The sequence below is a fragment of the Bos taurus genome, chromosome 9, assembly GCF_002263795.3.
Source record: "Bos taurus isolate L1 Dominette 01449 registration number 42190680 breed Hereford chromosome 9, ARS-UCD2.0, whole genome shotgun sequence".
Classification (NCBI taxonomy): Eukaryota; Metazoa; Chordata; class Mammalia; order Artiodactyla; family Bovidae; genus Bos; species Bos taurus.
In genome coordinates this window covers 38,241,591-38,261,703 of record NC_037336.1, presented here as the reverse complement: position 1 = coordinate 38,261,703, position 20,113 = coordinate 38,241,591, and the positions used below count along the sequence as shown (strand labels likewise).

Genomic DNA, 20,113 nt, shown 5'->3' with positions numbered 1-20,113 from the left:
GGATAGGCTACCCACTCTAGTATTCTTGGGCTTCCCTTGTGGCTCAGTTGGTAAAGAATTCGCCTGCAATGTGGGAGATCTGGGTTTGATCCCCAGGTTGGGAAGATCCCCTGGAGAAGGGATAGGCTACCCACTCCAGTATTCTGGCGTGGAGAATTCCATGGACTGTATAGTCCATGGACTTGCAAAGAGTTGGACATGATCGATCAACTTTCACTTTCACTTTGACCAATGGAATGAATATGACATTGCTGAGTTCCAAGGCCAGGCCTTGAGAGACCTTGTACTTTCCATTCTTGCCCTCCTGGAAGGCTTCTGCCATATGAACAAGCTCAGTGAGCTTCCCAGAGAATAAAACCCCACGTGGAGGGAGATGCCCAGCCATCCCAGCTAAGAGCCCAGACATGTGAGTGAACTTCACCACATGGAGCAGAGATGATCTGTCTAGGTTGAGTCCAACCCAAACTGCCAACCTATGAAATCATGAACAAATAAATGCTTATTGTTTTAATGTCTGGGGTAGATTGTGAGACAGTAATTGATAACTGATATAATGACCAAGTCATAGATTCACTAATACTACTGTGGTTTGTTATTTACATTAATCATTAAAGGAAATGTTAAATTTCCAGTGAGGTTTCAAAGTCATTAAAAGTCACTCACGGACATCAGAACATCAATGTTGCTGGGCTTTGTTTTGTTACATCTTTACTGCCTTCTCAATGAGACTTCTCTTATTGAAGTTTTGGGAATTGCTTCCCTTAGCTTTCCTTCCCCTGTTTTTTCACCAGCTGCTACATTCCTATTTTTTTCTCCTCAGGAGTAAAATCTTGTAGATTCCTTGTGGAATCTCAGCAGTTTCTCAAAAGCTGAAGGTTGGGTCTGGATTTAAAATTCCTGGTCTATATATATAGAGTCAAGTTGTCCTGAAGAACTCCCTGAGGCCACTTTTAATGCTCAGTGACTCTGAATATCGGGAATTGGTTGCTTTGACCAAACGCTGCCCTGTGACTGGGTGTCCTCTCCTGTACCCACAAAGGAAGCAGACATGTGCTGGCCTCTAGAAGCTGAATATACCTACATTCATGGGCTTCGTCTGCCTCCTCGTCCACAAGTTCCCGTTGGGTGAGGAACGGCTGACGGCGTCGGATCTCCTCAAGCATCTTCTGTGCCAACACCAGCTTCTCGGAGATTTCCTCAGAGCTAAGTTCCTGCTCTTCCCCATAATACAGCATCTTGCTGCTGATCTCTGAAAGGAAGGGCACAGTGAGAGAAGGCAGGAGGGGGAAGTGCTGGGGAGTCTGACAGTGACGTCACTGAAAACACGAACAAGAGGGCAATGGGCAGGGCTGATCCTAAAACGGAGACAGAGACCTGATGCAAAGACAGCGTGGTGGTGGTCATGCTGTGAATACTGGTGTCGGCCCTGGAGTTCATCATATATTCCACGGAGAGGTTAAACCAAAGGAAGTCACTCTTTGCTTTTCATCTGGCAACTTCAGAACAGGAATGGAATTAATACCAAGTTTGCTCTGATTTCAGTTGAGTCTGATTTTAGTACGAGTAAAAAATGTTAATATTTAAGAAACACAAATCTAGGGTCTTTGATCAGTCTTTTATATAATAAAATATATAATTTGGAGAAAATGTTCTGATGTATCACCTGTCACACATAGGAAGCATTGGAGATATTAATTGTAATTTAGCCAAGGATTTTACCTAAGCTCTAAGCCAAAATGAGTGTACACTGATGGCTGTTCAAGTTAGTCTTTCAGATTGTTGTACGGACTAGATATAACACAGAGGTTTCTTACAGCAGGATGTGAGCTTTTGCTCATTAATATATACATTTTTTTTTTTTTTGCAACTGCTGTTTGCCTTCTGTGGTATGACTGCCTGGCAAGACTGTTCAATTCTGACTCTGGGTCATTCTCAGCCTACATCCATAAGTAGTATCCATTTCAGAACCAGAGGGACGGCTGAGGCTCAGAGGCAATAGATGGGTTGTCTGAATACTGGCAGAGCTGAGCAGGCCTCTGGTTCCCTCTTCCTACTATATATGATCAGATGAAAGTTATGTAATTGCCACCTTGTCCTATGGTAGCTCCAGGAGGAAGCATTTTATCTTCCTGGCATAAATGAAATTGTCTGTCTGTGGTTTACTATGATCTATGTGGTTGGCCAGACAAGATGGGTAAACAACACTGGTCTCACATAAATCATACCAGGATAAGGGCTTGTATTTCATATGGATAATAGCTTGAAGGTCACCAGTAGTTACTTTAGAGATGGCTGGGAATAAGGAATGACACACTCCTGGTGTGCAGCATCCCTGAATTCTGAAGCAAGGGAGATAAATAGGGGAAGAGGTTTTCAGTGCTGTAAATATTACTGATAAAAGCTTTAGAAACTAAAATATACTTCAACAAAACTCAAGAAGGAATTAAATACTCATTTCTCAAGTAAAGTCTAAAATATTAACCCTTGAAATAAACTAAACATATATATTTTCCTTAGATCTAGCATTGGCAATGCTGAATTTCTTGGCATTTTGATGCAGATATTATATTTACAATCTGGCTTATTTTATTTTAGCCATGTCTGCTCTAGATTAGAAAAAAGAAATACAGAGAATAACATTTATGCTTTTGGTCTTTGAAGGCTGTTCATACATTACTTTCGAAAGGTAGAAACTGATAGAAATTACTGTTTTCTATTTACATTTCTTTTGTATTTTTTCCTTCTTATTCTATGTTCTAGGGTCAAATAAGGGTCAAATAAGAAAGCTTAGATTCCTTCCAAATGAAATACCCTAGAATCACAATTTGAGTTAGACAGCAAAGGTGAACTGTTTTTTTTTTTTTTTTTCCCCGAATGGCTAAGATCTAAGATGCTAGCTTTTTCTGCTGCCGAGAGGGACATTTATTTCTTAATTAGATGAGATCAGCTAATCTAGGTTTAATCTTACTTTTTGAATAAATCAATTTTAACTATAAAATATTATATGGAAAGAACATTTTATTGGTAGATGCAAAAGCATGAAATAGTAAGGATGGGAGCAGGGGATGTTTGAAATGCATACCATTTGTTTTTATTATGTATTATGGGCACCGAAGGAAATACAGCAGATGATTAATCTTGGCTCAATACATCCCTTGTCCTGGAATATGCTCCCTCTACCTCAGTATAAAGATATGAATCTTCCATTGTGGGTCCCTTTACTGTCATTGTGCCCTTGAGATGTACTTGTAGTTGTCATCCAGCTCTTAATATATAGGATAATAAAAACTATGGAAACACACAAATACTGTATCTTAGCAGACTGTAACCCAAGTAAATTCTCTTTATCTTAGAACCAAAGCAATCGCCTGTTTTCTGTTGGTAAACTGAAGGCTTGCTTTCAGCATGCTATTAAGATAGTCTTCAAAATGCAGCCTGCGTTTATGAGAAGCTGGAATACAAGTAAGTAAACCCTCAAGAAGAAAGGTAAATCTGCCAGTTTTATGCTTTAAGGCAAAGAACTCTTCCACACCCACTCTTGGCGTTTCTTCTGGACTGGGGACCAGAGCATGCACCTGCCTGGTTCTTAGGACAGCATGAGAGAGACAGCGCAGGATAACTTGGATTAGTGGACAGTTTGCTGCCATTCTAAAGGCAGGGCTTTCACTGTGAATAACTGAGAAAAATGTGACTCCTACTCAACTCTTGCATTTTAGAGACAACACAGAATGTAATTTCCTCTACTGGAAAGGTATACTGGCATTTCACTTCTGTGAAATGAGTGGAAAGGGAATGATTTTTTACATACATTCTCTCTCTTTTTTTTTTTTTTCCTTTTGGCTGCACTGCCTGAGTCCTAACCACTGTACTGTCAGGAAATTTCCTCTACTCTCCACGTTTATTATTGAAAATAGACAGCGGAGATGAGTGCTCAGAAGTCCCAGACAAACAAATGTCAAAGAAGATCTTACATGAGTTTGAAAAGGTAACACTCTAACAACAGGTCCTGGCACACAATAAACACTAACAGTAGCCATTACTTTTATTGTTGTTAATAACATGAGTGATTCCCTGACATGGAGCTGAACCAGTAGAGAGTATATTTACCTTGGATTTTATCCCTCATATTGTGGGCTTGCTCTGCAAGCTGAGTTGCATGGTTAATGGTATCCATGCTTTCCTTCTGAGCCAACTGGACCTTTCTTGAAGCTTGGCTTTCCTATAAATAATCCGTATAAACAACAGATTAATTTTACGAGAAGGAAAGGCTGTGTATATGCATGTGGGGGTGGGTGAGCATAATGTATTCTGTAAACATAAATTTCCCCGACATGCGAAAGTTCTGTAACATATAAAATGGACTCATGCATGAAGATGGATGTGATGACTAGCTTTAGAATTACAGATGCTATTTCTATTCCTAAGCCATCAGTCACAGTTCAATCCAAACCACCCATCTTTCGTAAGTAATCTACCCTTTGAATTTTTACTGTATCTCAAGATGCCAGACTAGGGAATTATCCATGTCTGCTGATCAGTTTGACATTGTGCTGACTGAAATGCTTAAGGGTTCAAAGGGAAACATGTTGAGAAAGCAGGCCCATCCCAAAATGTTCCATGCATCCAGTGGCTTCTGGGTGGTCCAGGCACTGCTGCAACTAAATTACCACAGAGATTGAAAGGATTATGCTCACTAGGCTAAAGGCTATTTTCAGTGCTGCCTTCCAAATTCCCATCAACACTGAAGGCACTTGTGTACAAATAATTACTCAAGCAGTTTTGGCTCGGAGTGAATGAAGTTCTTCTCTGAGAAGCTGATTTCATTCTTTCAACTCTGTTTCAGAACTCACATGTAGGATCTGTCAAGATGAACCCCCAACTCAAATGTGGCTCCTGAAGAAAGGATGTGTGGGTGTGCATGTGTACATGCATATTTATCTCTGTGTGTATAAAGACAGAAGAGAAAGTAAAGTGAAAGTGTAGTCACTTGATTGTGTGCAACTCTTTGCGATCCCACGGATTATAGCCCGCCAGGCATTTCTGTCCATGGAATTCTCTAGGCAAGAATACTGGAATGGAAGGCCATTTCCTTCTCCAAGGGATCTTCCTGACCCAGCGATTGAACCTAGGTCTCATGCATTGCAGCCAGATTCTTTACTGTCTGAGCCACAAGGGAAGCATGTCTTAAAAAAATGGTTCAAGGCCAAGACACTGGCCTGGATGCACAGCATGGGGCTGGGTACATACTCTGGCATCAGAAAGATGGATTCATGGGTTATATTTAAGAGGTGGGACACTTCCTCAGTCTGGCATTTGATCAAGCGCCCACTTGCCTTGCCCAGTGTCTTTCTGGTTCAGCTCTGTGACAAAGAAGCTGTATCTGCCTGGATTGCCAGGTGACCTGCTACACAGAGTGCTGGCTGGTAGGCCCCCAGAACAGGAGAGTGGCTGTTTCAAATCTCTCTCCTTTTATCTCTTGTTGCAGTGGGAGGATTAGGCCATGCTTTTACCTGGAATGTTTTTATGCAACCCACTCCAGTAGTCTCGTCTGCAAAATCCCAGGGACAGAGGAGCCCAGCACTACAGGCATTGGGGTCACAAAGAGTTGGACGCGACTGAGTGACTGAACAACCATCACACAGCATAACCCAAGCCACTGGCCCTTTAAGGAGGAGAATGCGGAGATGGTATCCCAGCAAACACATGCCCCAGGAGCTTTTCATTGGCACTGTATCCAAAATCCCTCCAAACAAAGCTCCCTGTGCAGCAATACTGCAGCTCCGTCGCTGAAATGCATGCTCTCTGAATGGACACAGCAATCTGAGTCACATGTTCTTTTCCCACAATTTCAATCTCCCTCTTGCCCTTTTCTAATGCTTTCTGGAAACACAAGCTTTGTGGTCACTTTAAAATTAGATGATGTAGAAAATAAAATGAATCTTATTCTTGATGTCATCCCTCCCTACTTTTAAAAAATAGGGACACAGACCTATAAAACATTAAAAAATGTTTAAAGTTGATTTTTGGTCCAGTTTAAATTCAGTTATATTTACAAAATACAACATGCATATTTTTGACTTTGGCTTCATCCTTCAAGGGAAAAGGTTTATTGTTATTACTGTGTTCATTTATTTCTTGATATGGAAACTGAATTCACCGAAGTAATGAGACAGCTAGAAGATAACTCAAAGACAAGCTCTTTTGACCAACACCAGAGGGCGCTTAGATACATATATTTAAAAAAAGACAGCAGCAAAAAGGAACATCTGCTACTTTAAACTGCAAAATTACTGATATAATATACAGTGATGCCTTATTTGAAAGTTCTACGGCTTTCTTTAACTTTGATTATGGAAGGGAAATAATGATATGGGCACATGGTAAAACAGGTGCATCCTGCCCTAAGGAAAACTATAAAAAAATAGCTCACAACTGTAAGCTGGTTGATGTTTAGCATTACAAATGGATTAATCACTTACTCACCTCAGCAGTGAATTCTGACACACATTTGACATAAAGGTGGCAAGAATTTCATGTACTATACAGGGCATAAAGTATAGTGTACCTAGAATACTATTCTATTGAGTGAGGATGCTAATCATTATTTAGCATGGTCTGGACTCTTTTGAGAGTGAAAGGGGATCTTCTAATAATAACTCTAAGATAAGCATAAACAGAGGCAGTGCCGGACAAAACGGCAGTAGGAATACTGGTGTGCCATTTCACTATCTGTATGGTGATGTCTACTTGTGTGGGTTTAACTATCTCCTAAACATTGAAATACTTTTCCAGCCTTGATCTCTTCTCTTGAGCTACAGACTCAAATCTCTGGCATCCACAGGTACTTCACCTGACGAGGTCCAGAGAATCCATTCTGAATTATCAGTCTTGGCCATTTATCTTTCCAAGTCTAATAGCTTACATCTTTGCAACTCTTCATATTCAACTGGTCACTGAATCACTTTTATTTCACTCGCCCTTCTGTCCTCTCTTCTTGTTGCCCACCACTAGTTTCAGTTTATCCCAGTTCACTGCAATTTCCTTTCCAATGAACACAAGGTAGCAACGGACTGCTCTTGTTTGGATTACTGTGACAGTCTACTAACTGGTGTCCCTGTCTTCAGTCTTAAACTCACCAATTTATCATCCCCACTGCAGAGCAATGTTTCTGAAACTTCGCACCTAATCAGCTCATTGTTGTAGGTAAATGCTCCAATATCTTCCAAAGTCCATAAGATGAGTATGGTGGGCAAGGTTCTTCACGATTTGGCCTCTGAGAACCTCTTCAGCATTGTCTGCTGTTCCTTGCTTTTTAAATTAATCTTCTGCAATGCCAAGGCTGAAGTTCTACAGTCTTCTGCTGCTGCTGCTAAGTCACTTAAGTCATGTCTGACTCTGTGCAACCCCATAGATGGAAGCCCATCAGGCTCCTCCATCCTTGGGATTCTCCAGGCAAGAGCACTGGAGTGGGTACAGTCTTCTGGTCAACTGTAATTGAAATATATTTTGACTTTTTGTCTTGTCTTTTTATCAGGATTGGAGATGAGGCTTTTGATGTATGGAAGTGACCTACTTTCCTTCCAATCCTAAAGGTCTTCATACATGCTGCTGTAGCTGAAGGAGTACGGATGAGATGGAGGAGATGGAGAAGTGTAGGGAACAGTGTGGCATCCTCCTGACCCAGCTCTTGGGAGACTGGGATCTAGATCCAGATGGCAAAGGGCAGCACTGAGACTGGGAGAGGGTCACTATCTTCACTTCTGCTTGTAGTCTAGTCCACTCTGGTTCTGAGCATGGTGCCTTTGGGAACACAGGAGAGTGGAATCTTGACAGAGGCTTTGGTATTTCATTACAGACATGATCAGCAGTGGCAAAATCGAGACTTTTTTGAGCAGCAGCTCTTTGGGAACACAAATGCATGGGCATCCTTTAGGGGCTTCCCAGAAGTTGCTGTTGTTGTCACTCAGTCATGTCTGACTCTTTGCAACCCCATGGATTGCACCATGCCAGGCTTCCCTGTCCTTCACCATCTCCTAAAGCTTGCTCAAACTCATGTCCATCAAGTCGATGATGCCATCCAACTATCTCATCCTCTGTTGTCTGTTTCTTCTCCCACCTTGAATCTTTCCCAGCATCAGGGTCTTTTCTAATGACTCAGTTTTTCGTATCTGGTGGCCAAAGGACTGGCACTTCAGCTTCAGCATCAGTCCTTCCAATGAATATTCAGGACTGATTTCCTTTAGGATTGCCTGGTTTGCTCTCCTTGCAGTCCAAGGGGCTCTCAAGAGTCTTCTCCAACACTATAGTTCAAAAGCATCAATTCTTCAGTGCTCAGCCTTCTTTATGGTCCAAATCTCACATCCATATATGACTACTGGAAAAATCATAGCTTTGACTATATGGTCCTCTGTTGGCAAAGTAATGTCTCTGTTTTTTAATATGCTGTCTAGGTTTGTCATAGCTTTTCTTCCAAGGAGCAAGAGTCTTTTAATTTCATGGCTGTAGTCACCATCTGCAGTGATTTTGGAGCCCAAGAAAATAAAGTCTCTCACTGTTTCCACATCTATTTGCCATGAAGTGATGGGACTGTATGCCATGATCTTCATTTTTTTAATGTTGAGTTTTAAGTCAGCTTTTTCACTCTCCTCTTTCACCTTCATCAAAAGACTCTTTAGTTTCTCTTTGCTTTCTGCCATAAGGGTGGTGTCATCTGCATATCGGAGGTTATTGATATTTCTCCTGGCAATCTTGATTCCATCTTGTGCTTCATCCAGCCTGGCATTTTGCATGATGTACTCTGCATATAAGTTAAATAAGCAGGGTGACAATATACAGCCTTGATGTATTCCTTTCCCAATTTGGAACCAATCTATTGTTCCATGTCCAGTTTTAACTGTTGCTTCTTGACCTGCATATAGGTTTCTCAGGAGGCAGGTAAATTTCCCTAAGTACGGGGTGGGAAGAGGCAGTAGGATTTATCAAAAGAGGGCTAGAGGACTTAGATATGGAAGTTGGGGCAAAAACCCAGCAACTTTAAGTTAATGTAAACTGTGAGATTTGGGTTACATTAGATTCATGTAACAGATACTTTGCATACAGAGGATACAGTTGTCCCTTTAACAATGCAGGGGTTTGGGGCACTGATACAATTGAAAATCCACGTGTAACTTCACAGTTGGCCCTCCATATCTGAGGTTCTATACCCTTGGGCTCAACCAACTGTGGATCATGTAATACCATTGCACCATAGTATCAAAAAACACCTATGTGTAAGTGGACCCTCGAAGTTCAAACCCATGTTGTTCAAGGATCAACCACATTTTCAATTTTAAGAGGCAACATTACTGTGATTTTTATCACACTGTGGGAATCTACAGTGACATTCTTCATTCTAGTTAAAGCTAAATATTGTGAACTTTTCTTGATAGAAGGCTTTCTAAGACAAAGCTTTTATTACATCCTTCTAGGAATCAATTATGAACTTTTCTAGACCAACGGCTTGAAGGATGCTTGAGAAGTCATTAAGACTAGCTCTGGGTGTTTGTTTCAAAATGTTTCAGCAGGTTCTTGTACCATCAGGACTGTTGATGTCACAACAAGAAGGATGTTATTTTCAGTAAGAATCAATGGAAACAACTGGGTGAATGTTCTAGTAGCTTCATCATCAACTTCCTGCTTTGGTGGTCTGTTCTTGTTGCTCAGGAGCCTTTTCTACTGTGATATTCCTTTGAAGCTTACATTATTTCCTCCCCATGAAAACCTGAATTTAATTAATATTGGAAATAGGAAAACTGTATAAGAAAACAATCAGTAACTCTGTGTCTAAGCTATGGGAGGAACTAATCTTGGTGAAAACATTTCCTCAAGAATTTGAGACACTTCCAGCAAGTTCCAGCCATGACATAGAAATGAAATGACAATGAGTTTTCACAAAGATTTCTTTCATGGTATTTTCCTTTGAACTTTAAGAGATCTCACTGCTCCTCAAATGTTGATGGTTGCATGGAGAAAGGGGGACTCAATTTTTATATGCATTTAAAAGCAGTTGAATCTTCCAAGGATTCAATTAAAGTAATTCATATTTTTAGAAGCATAATCTCTTAGTTTAAGAGGTCCAAGGTCAAAAGAGATTATCAGAGTCATTTTAACCACTATTTTTGCAGAAAATGAGAATTGTTTCTGAAAAGAACAACAGTTTATGTCAAATATTAGTATCTGAAAGCAGAAATTCCAGGGTACTCTGGGCAGAACTGGTGGAACATAATCAGGGGAAAAAATGTGTTAAAGATTTTAGTATATTAAACATGGTGCCTTGGAGCTTAGTTGCATTTTCTATTTTTTTATTAGATGGAAATTTTTCCATTAGACCCTTGGGGAATGACTTTGCTCATGTTTTAATGTTTTTGTTAATCTGTGAGAGCTTTTAGAAGCCACATTTCCCTCAACATTTTTCTTAGTCTCACTGACTTTTTTTCATTTATTTAGTTGTTTTACTGAGTATTTGCAATTTTACCTTGTCAAATCTATTCTTCTTTTTACTATAATTCTTCATACTGTATTTAATTGCATTTTTATTTCCTTTCAAGATTTAATAATTATCTAGTTCTGTTTTCTTGAAAATTTTAGATTTAAACTAAAGTCTTTAATCTGTTCGAAGTTCATTTTATTAATAGTATATGGTAAAAAATGAGGGTCCAAAGTGTTCTTTTTCCCCTGCCAAACTGCAAAATTGCTTTCTCAACACAATTTCTCCTCTTTCATTATTTAATGCATCCTGTAGCAAGCATTTAAAGTTTATATGCTATATAATAAAGTTTACTTCTAGATGCTCTATTGCTCTTAGCCATAAAATGTTAAGGCAAACATTTGAACGAATATCCAAGTGAAATACATATCAACGATATTTACCAGCAGCAAACACAACGAAAGTTCCCCATAAACATGGTTTTTCAAGGAAACCAATCAAAATGGGAAGATACAGTAGAGACCAAACATATTAACTTTATCCTCAGGTTTTGCCTTGATGTATCTTAAGGCACCTGGGTCCCTGCATTTTTCTGGGCTGTGTTAAGCCTCAATCATTTGTGACTAGCCAGTCTTACACTAGCTAAATCCCTCACTGAAGTTAGTCTCAGAAACCAAATACATACCCTTTCAGCTAATTCCTCCATGTCAGACTGAAGGCTTTTCATTGTGTTTTCAGCATTGTTGATTTGTATCTTTCTTAGGACATACTGGTTTTCTCTTTCTGACAATTTTGTCTGTGGATTAAAAAAAAAAAACAAATGCGTATTTTTCCATAGTCAGTAGATGTGCACACCAGGTTTATAAAAATACACAGAAAACCCTTTCAGTGTAAGAGGACTACAGTACAGAGTTAGCCTTTATTCTCAAAATAGCGGGGTCCACAGGCTACTACAAGCTGGTATGAAATCTGAGGTCTGCAGGAGGGGACTGAGAGCTCTGGGGACAGAAATTCTGTGAGCTCCCCTCAGTAGGCTGGAGAATCTGGTGTGGGCTGTGCTGGTTCTGGGGAAAGGGTACCTTTTGCAAATTTGCAAAAAGGCTCAATATAGACGGGCGGTGGCTTTGCGTGTCTGAGCTTTAAAATTTCAATTCTGGCAGGTCTTCGAGGAAATGATAACCCACCTTGATCAATGAAAATGGAGTTCTAGAAATTCAGTTTCCTCTTTCTAGTGTAAGGAGAACAATTATTTTTATTTCAGACAATTTGCCCTTTTCATTTCCATTTTTGAGGAGTTTGCACCAGGTGTAGCTTTCCTTCAATTACTTTGGAGTAAGTCCTTCAATCTGGGCACTGACTTCCTATCAGCTACAATATTATTATATCTGATATAATAACTATTTCTACCTTGAAGCTGTCCTTTTGGGGAAAGAGGATTCAAGCAGTATCAAGAGGACTGAGTCTGGGTGACTCCTCTGAGAATACTGCCTTCATGTGTCCAAATAGATGAGTTTGGACAAAAAACAATTCCTAAACTGGGAACAGAGTGCTTACTAAGACTTCATCCAGCTTTAAAACTTTGTGATTTTTGTTTTGTTCTACACTTTGCCGATTTGGACAATTGCTGTGGATATTATTTGTACCTCCTAAAAGCAGAGAATTGAGCACTTTCTATGTTAGATACTATTCTGACTGCTCTCTATATAACAACTCACTGTATTCTCTCAACAACCCATGAGATAGGTGTAATAATTATCCTCAATTTCAGATGAGGGGAATGAAAACTAAAGAGGTTAAATAATTTACTCAAGGTCACAAAGCTAGTAAGTGTCAGAGCTGGGAGTTGAATCTAGGCATTCTGGTGTCAAAATTTATGCTCTTAACCACTACGCTAATTTGACTAACAAAATAAAAAAGTATGCTGGAATTAGTTCTATTAACCTTTCAGCTGATTATCATTGTTTTAAAAAGTATCTGTTGGTTGTGATAGAAGCCTATTATTTAGAGAGGGAAAAAACATCTCTTAAAAGCACTGTTACAGTTTTTGACTACTGTCTGCCTTTAACTTGCTTATCAGATTTAACCACTAGACCAAGGAAGAGAAACAGTGCACGTGAGCATGCTTGTGTATTTGAGTGTGTGTGTGAGTATGGAAAAATGAGCAAAAATGTTTGTCAGTGAGATGGAATGGTAAGGGCAGAAGAAAGAGGGAGGAAAGAAAGGAAAAATGGAGAACAAGAGTGTATGAGTTTTCAGAGAAACCCATGAAAACATAGCAAACTGAAGTTAAGGTAATAGTATGTTTGCTATGTTGACTTAAGTAACCAATGTACAGCTTAAGAAAATAAGTGTTTCTCCTCTATCAATAGCTTTGTACGTAGATACTAGTTTTTCAGTCATTTCATTTTCCGCTAACCTTTTTCATAGATGACAGCTCCTGGTTTAGGATGGAGCGCATGACTCTAATCAACTTTTCATAATTTCCGAGGTCTAGCAATCTGTAATATAACTACTGGACTCAGATAACAAAAGGGTAGGAGGTACTAGGAGTGACCCTGTGAAACCAGAGTGAAAATACACAGAAAGTAAACCATTCCTGCATACTTTGAGGAGGTAGATGGTGGAGTTGATTTCGTTCACGTGCCTATGAGCTGCGGCACCAGATGACACACTCAGCAGGCCGGATTTGCTTTCTTCAATTGAGAGCGCTGCTAACCGAAGGTCATCAGTCAGATCCCAGATGCATTTATCGCAGCCTGGTGGTACAATGGCATGTCATTTCCTCAAAATCAAAGGTCAGCTGGGAAGCATTCTGCTCTAAGTTGGTCATTATATGCCCTTGCTTGGTTAATACTGTTCGTATTTTTGTTTCCTGAGGAGATATTCTGGACCACGGAACTAGTCCTTATACTCAGAGAGCCTCAGATGACCAAAGTGTACGTTGGGCACTATCCCTGCTTAAAACACAAAAAACAAACATGCAACTGAAAAGCAGGTTACCATGAACGCTAATGGCTGAGCTGAGGAGGAAAGGAAGCGCAAAGGGCAAGGCATCTGAGAGACGGCGGGTGGCTGAAAAGAACCTTCTCCCCACTTTTCTCTGGTCAGGGGAAAGCCGTCTGGGAGGACGCCCTCCACGTCAGGCTGTGGGTTTCCGCTTGGTGCCGGCCAGTGAAGATGGAACTCGCCTGCCATTCCTCCTTTCCCAGCAGCTTTCCTTACTGACTGTTCAGGTTCCAGTGCTTTCTCCTCACTGCACGGATGGCCCGGTGCCTCTCCATGGCCTGACCTCCTGTCTGAATAGATCGGCAGGACCTCACTGTTTGCTAATATTACTCTCTGACAGCTGACGACCCTGCACGTGTGGTGAGGAGGGTGGCGGTTTCTCACTGCTTCCTGCATTTCATGTTCGAGTTCCTCTGACCACTGTCATCACCCCCACAAACCAATGCCCTCCTAGGACACACTCACTAAGGACACCCTTTGAAATTTTTCTGTTTCCAACCTCTTTCCACCAGATATACTCTCGTCTAGAGAACTGATACATGGAGACTAAAGGGTTAATGGTTGTTAATATGTTAATTTGTTACTTGAAGTTTAATGAGGTCTTCCTCATATGCTCTGTCTAAGTAATGACTCCCCAGCCAGAACATCAGGCTGGTGGAGGAGACACAGAGAGGCCAAGCAGGCACCTTGATGTCCTTAAAGTGACTGTGCATAGAGGATCACCTATGCTGTCAGTATGCAAACTTTGCCCAGCCTGTGCCTTCCATCCTGTGTCACCTTCTAATATGGGGTTCATCGTGATATTAATCTCTTGTGCCCAGAGGGACTGAGAGGCCAAGATGATTTTGTTTGGGGGAAGAGATATCTAATATTAAAGTAGTCTTTAAAACACTCTACTTAAAGCCAAATATTAGTTACTTTCTTGATAGAAGGCTTTCTAAGGCAAAACTTTCCTTAAATCCTTCTAAAAATCAATCATGGACTTTTCTAGGCTACTGGCTTAAAGGATGCTTGAGAAGTCATTAAGACTGGCTCTGGGCATTTGTTTTGAAATGTTTCAGCAGGTTCTTGGACCATTAGGACTACTCATGATTTGAAGTGGGCTTCCCTGATAGCTCAGTTGGTAAAGAATCCGCCTGCAATGCAGGAGACCCTGGTTCGATTCCTGGGTTGCGAAGATCCACTGGAGAAGGGATAGGCTACCCTCTCCAGTATTCTTGGCTTCCCTTGTGGCTCAGGTGGTAAAGAATCCACCTGCAATGTGGGAGACCTGGGTTCAATCCCTGGGCTGGGAAGATCCCCTGGAGAAGGGAAAGACTACCCACTCCAGTATTCTGGTCTGGAGAATTCCATGGACAGTATAATCCACGGGATCCCAAAGAGTTGGACACGACTGAGCAACATTCACTTTCACTTTCATGATTTGAATGACAGGAAAGACAGGAAAGAGAGAAGGCAGCTCCTTTTCATAAGGACTGAATATTATATTACTGGTGCCACTTCAGATTTGGAGTGATCTGGGGAAAAGTTAAATCTCTTGGTATATGAGTTTACCAAATGTTGTAAAGCATTGTCTATGGATTACATTATCTGAGGATCTGAAGATATAATATAGAAAAAGGACCTAAAATGAACTCAGTCATTGGGAACTGTATTTCCAACTTTACCTACTAAGTAAGATGTTGAACTTAAAGACTTGAAAAAAATAATTTTTCTAAAATAGAGCTGTTTAAATGCAACCTGCTATTTGCCAATTGGAATCAAGTGGACTGAATGTCTTTTGCTTAGGGTCCATTTGGTTGAGGCACAGACAGGGTTAAAGCCAACGGTGGGACTCAGTTTCTAGAGAGGGTGGGATTGCATAGATCTTCTTAATCCTACACCTGCAGCATATTAGAGAAAGTGGGGTTAGTCAATCATGTACGGTTATTTTTACTTATGGTTGGGCAGTCCGTGCCTGTAGGGGACTCAAAACCTTCTTCCAAGCACTCTCCGGTTATGCTGTCACATGGGCCTCCCCCACAATTGCACGCTGTGGGAAACAAAAACAAGAGATTAGGGATTCATTTTCTTAATGCCTAAAGTATCACAATGTTTTGTGGTTTGCAGAAATACTTGCTATCAGTATATAATTCTTCAGTGGGGATTAATTTATATTCTTTCTTAAGATCATGAGGAATACATGATTTAGGGATTACTCCTCTTACCCAATTAAGCCCCAGCTTGGTGAGACTTTCAAAGATGACCCTGGGCCAAAAGTAGATAAATCTCAATGTTTTAGGGTTCCTTTCCCAACTTTTCGAGATTCTGACATGACTCTGCAACTGCTTCAGTCCAAAGAGATCCAGGTCAGTTTCACAAGGTACAAAATGATCACAGAGTCCATTATTCAGCTGGAATCCAAGTCATCCTTTTATCGCAGTCAGATTCTCTAGTTTAATTCAAGTCTAGGTTTGATTACTGCCAGGTGTGAGGGAGGAGCCGCCCACTAGGAGCGAGTGAGGGGACCCAAGAGCGATTCTTGGCTCCTACAGGGCTTGACCCTTGGCAAGACTGACTCCAAACCTCCCAATGATAGCTACCAGTGGGACAGCTGGGAACAATATTGTGAAAAGAATTAGGACCATATTTACATGAATTTAGAAGACTTGAGAGCCCATTATTAATCTATTGATGATTTTCAAGAATGCTTTTTGGGGTGGAGATTAATTTTTAATATTTATAAAGGATTTCTTCAGTTATGTAGGCTAGCAGTAAGCTGGAATAGAATTGTGAATTTCCTCCCACCTCTTAACTGTCTTTACAGAATAATCATAAAATATTGGCTTCAAGGATAACATACATTTATTACATTTTGGCTGTTAAAATGTTCCACAAAATTCAGATTTATGAAACAATTCAGCAAGGTCATGCATTATTGCTTCCAACATTAGCTTCTTTTCTAAGAGTGATCTGCATCCATGCCATTTAAACATGAGTTTAGTCAATATTTTGAGAATCAGGATGCCAATGTTTAAGTCTTTGGCTTTGCCAACCCTCTTTCTGATGCCCACTTCTTTCTAGTCTGACTGGACAGTGTTCCTCTCCTCCCTCTGTTATTCTCGGGGCTATGTTTCTGTGCACACAGCTTTCCTGGAGGCATGGTTACTTTTCTGTGACTTCTGCAGATCATATTTGTTTTCTTCTCAATTTCAAACTCTTCACTTCTTAAAAATCTCTTTAAGTGGAAACCTGTTTCAGTGAGAGTATCTCTAACTGAAGCAAGCCACAAGAGCACAATACCTCTTCCTCAGTCTTCTTCATCTCAAAGGCGGAAGGAAGGAATACTCAGTCTCAGCCTTCCTTTAATCCTGCAGGAAGGCAATTTAACTTTACTTCTGAAGAGCTTCACTCTCTGAGGTAAATGGATTGGAGAAATCCCAAATAAAATTGGTACTTTTCAGTCTAACTGAAGTCTATCCAGGAAGATACTATCCCTGAAATATTTTCTCTGATAATTTGAAGAAATAGGGGGATGAAACTACTCCTGGATTTGCTAACCTATTTCACTGAAATGCTAACTTTTACCAAATATAACTAAAAAGAAAGACATAGTTTGCAGAATAAGAAAATTGATGTGACCCACACAAGCTTTCATTCAGTCCTCTGGTCAATGATAGGTTATCTGCAGAAGTCTGATTTACTTCTTTGGTCAAAACTGGAAGGACATGAAGATGGTAAGACAAAAGGTCACTGGTGTTAAGTGTCTCATGGTTCATTCTACCCATGAGCTAAGTTACACTACTCGTGACAAAAATATCTACCCCTATGAATATGGGATGCACACCCTGAGACTCCATACTACCCTGGGAAAGTGTCAAGGGGGTAACTGCAGTATGTCCCCAAGAGAAATCCACCTGAACCTGGCACTGACAGAGAGCCTGCTCCTGTCACGCGTGTGCCTGTCGGGTGGCTGCAGTCGTGTGCACAGCACTGTACCTGCACAGTTCTTGGCTCTCCTCGCATCTCCATAGTACCCAGGCGCGCACCGTTCACACTTGAATCCAGTGGTGTTGCGTAAGCAATTCCTACACTGGCCAGTGACCTCATCACAATCTTCAAAGATCAGATTAGGATCTGAATTCCCACTGCAGTCACATTTCTTACAAGTGCTTCCGATCAGCAAGGGGTTTCCATAGTAACCAGGAGCACATCTGAAGGGGAATCACACGTTAAAAATTGAGCATCCACAGTTTTCTTCCTTTTTGTCTTCTTTCCTACTTAGAAGAAAGTATAATGAATTTCTGGACTGTTCTCCCAGAATTAATCCCCCCTCTCCATTGTGTTCCAGCCTGTTCAGTTCAGCAAGACCTTCAGGCGCAGGAGTGTCTGGCTATAACCAGTTTGTGGGCATTTGTGGTCACACCCCAATGACTGGGATGCACTGCTGCCATAGGATGGTGGTACTAGATATGCTAAAAGTGGCCATGAGATTTGCCACTAGGGCACAGCTAAGAATTGTTCTGGACAAAATTTTAATAATACCTTTACTGAGAATCACTGGTATATATTCCACCTTGCCAGAATGATTGTTCTGATAAACTAAACCTGAGCCAATCAGTGCCTGGCACTGTCCCAGTCAAAATGGTTTGGCACAGGACTGATTCAGTTGGAGTGGAGCTCGGGCTCTTGTTTGAGGGCTTTGTGAAGGCATTCTCTCCATCCGCAGGTGAATAAAGAGGCAGGCAGCATGACCGGCTCTGGCAGCCACCCTGTGACTGAAAGAAGACAGTGTGGAGATGAAGCAGAGGGCAGAGCTGAGGGAGTCCCACAGATAAGTGGAGTTGGAGCCAGATGGCCATTACTCTGTAGGTTTTAGATGTATAAGCCTACAGAGGCCAGATACCTAGCTGCGTTTGTTGTGGGGGCAGAGCTGATGCCTATGGTCATGCCAGCTGGCCCTTAATGAAGAGAATCCAGCCCAGTTGGAGAGCAGAGACTGATACTTTCCCAGCCTTTGCTGGCTTTGCCAAGTTGCACACTCTGGGTGGGGCTGCCTCTGCCCAGAGGAAAAATGCCTTTCTTTACTGTTTCCAAAAGGTAACCTGTAGGCCAGCAGAAGCCCTGCTGAGCGTGATGGGACCACAGGCCTCATCTGAGGGGGCAGGTGTTTCTCAGCTCCTATCAACTGTTTCCAAAGGATACCTGTGAGGGAATGATCTGTCCTGTAAATCTTACTGTTTTTAAAGGAAATGTTGAAGTTTGGATTTGTATGTGAAATCTCGGTTTTTAAAGGTTGCTTCAAACTTTGTAAGAATACGGTTTGAGCCAACATACACATTTTCTGGCTGGCTGTTGTCCCTGTTTTGCTGTGGACCCTAAATTGGTGTTGAAGACTGGCTAAGGTGGGCTGAAGCAGCTTTGGGAGTGGCTGGAAAGAACGTGCAGTTGCACCATCATGGGACTGAAGGTTGGGCAGAGGAGTTAGTTTTGAAGAGAGAGAAAAAGGAAGAGAGCCAGTGAAGGTTTTCATGTGTGATAAAAGTAATGGTGAGTGAAGCCAGTGTTGGCATCAGAGTTCAGGATGGACTGCGGGCTGGAATCGGAGACCGGGGTTGGGTGGGGAGGGCCTCGGGTGGAACCTTGGCCTTGGGAGTGGAAAGCAAGACTTTCCAAGGAAACCAATAAGACCCAGCCAGTAATAATAAGACACCACATTTTTAAAGACCTCCATTTAAAGCAAAAGAATTATGATTCAGAACATTTGAAAAACAGAGAAATTAAAAAAAAAAAATCACACCTGTAATCCCAAGACCTTAACAAAATCACTGTTCAACATTTTGTGTATGTTTTCCCAGGCTTTATTCCTGTCTCGGTTTTTTGATGTAATCGTAATGATGGTGTATGTTCAGTCACTTGCATTGCATCTCATGGCTTCAACTAGGTAAGTTTATTTAGTTACCACAGACACCCAGGAGGGAGGGCACCCAGGCCTGGCATCCTGAGGTTGAGAGGCTAGTTTGATTTCCCAGTCTCGCACAGCCAGGAAGTGACAGCATATGACCCAGACCCTCTGACCCTGATGTTCTTTTCTTCACTCCACCCTGGATCACACTGCTGCTGCTTTACATGAATGAGTGAATTCAACCAACAGAAGGACAATTCATGTCTATTTTGTGTAAGGCATGGAGAGACGGAAGAGGAAAAACACACAGCCTATGCACTGAAAGAACAGGAAAGGAATTAGGCATAATTATACAAACTCTAGATACTGAGGACCATGAAGAAGATAAGAATGAATGTTAAGTGCCACACAACCCACAAAGAGGAAATGTTTGATACATTTTGTTATTCATACTCATGTCTCTGTACCTCTAGTTTACAGGCCCTCTGGTCCCCAAGTCAGCATACATCATTCCTCTGTGGAGCTCACGGCTGGATTGAATTACTATCCTGGGCTGCAGTCCACCACACAGAATATTAGGATTCTTAGGCTCACTAAAATGGGATGTGGATCTGCCACCTCAGTGTGCAACTTGGGAGCCTGAGGTCTGGGAGTGAACGGATTTGTCCAAACTCACAGAAGCCAGGTGCCAGTTACTTTCTTTTCTCTGTTTGATTCCACTGTTTTTGATCTCCATAGGCAGTCTCCTGGTTTTCTAC

General features: G+C 41.3%; 1 protein-coding gene across 3 annotated transcripts in view; it reads right to left on the bottom strand.

The window, feature by feature from the left end:
• Window positions 1–20,113, bottom strand: part of LAMA4 (laminin subunit alpha 4) — a 155,007-nt gene that overhangs the window by 69,376 nt on the left and 65,518 nt on the right. For 2 of the 3 annotated variants that reach the window (XM_024996679.2, NM_001205965.1), the window contains 6 exons: window positions 17,450–17,664; window positions 15,408–15,503; window positions 13,070–13,221; window positions 11,151–11,261; window positions 4,108–4,219; window positions 1,082–1,249 (listed from right to left, as the gene is read on the bottom strand). In XM_024996679.2, the coding sequence (XP_024852447.1) occupies window positions 1,082–1,249; window positions 4,108–4,219; window positions 11,151–11,261; window positions 13,070–13,221; window positions 15,408–15,503; window positions 17,450–17,664 (854 nt within the window). The remainder of the gene's footprint in view (window positions 1–1,081; window positions 1,250–4,107; window positions 4,220–11,150; window positions 11,262–13,069; window positions 13,222–15,407; window positions 15,504–17,449; window positions 17,665–20,113) is intronic. The other variant, XM_024996680.2, reaches the window with a different exon arrangement.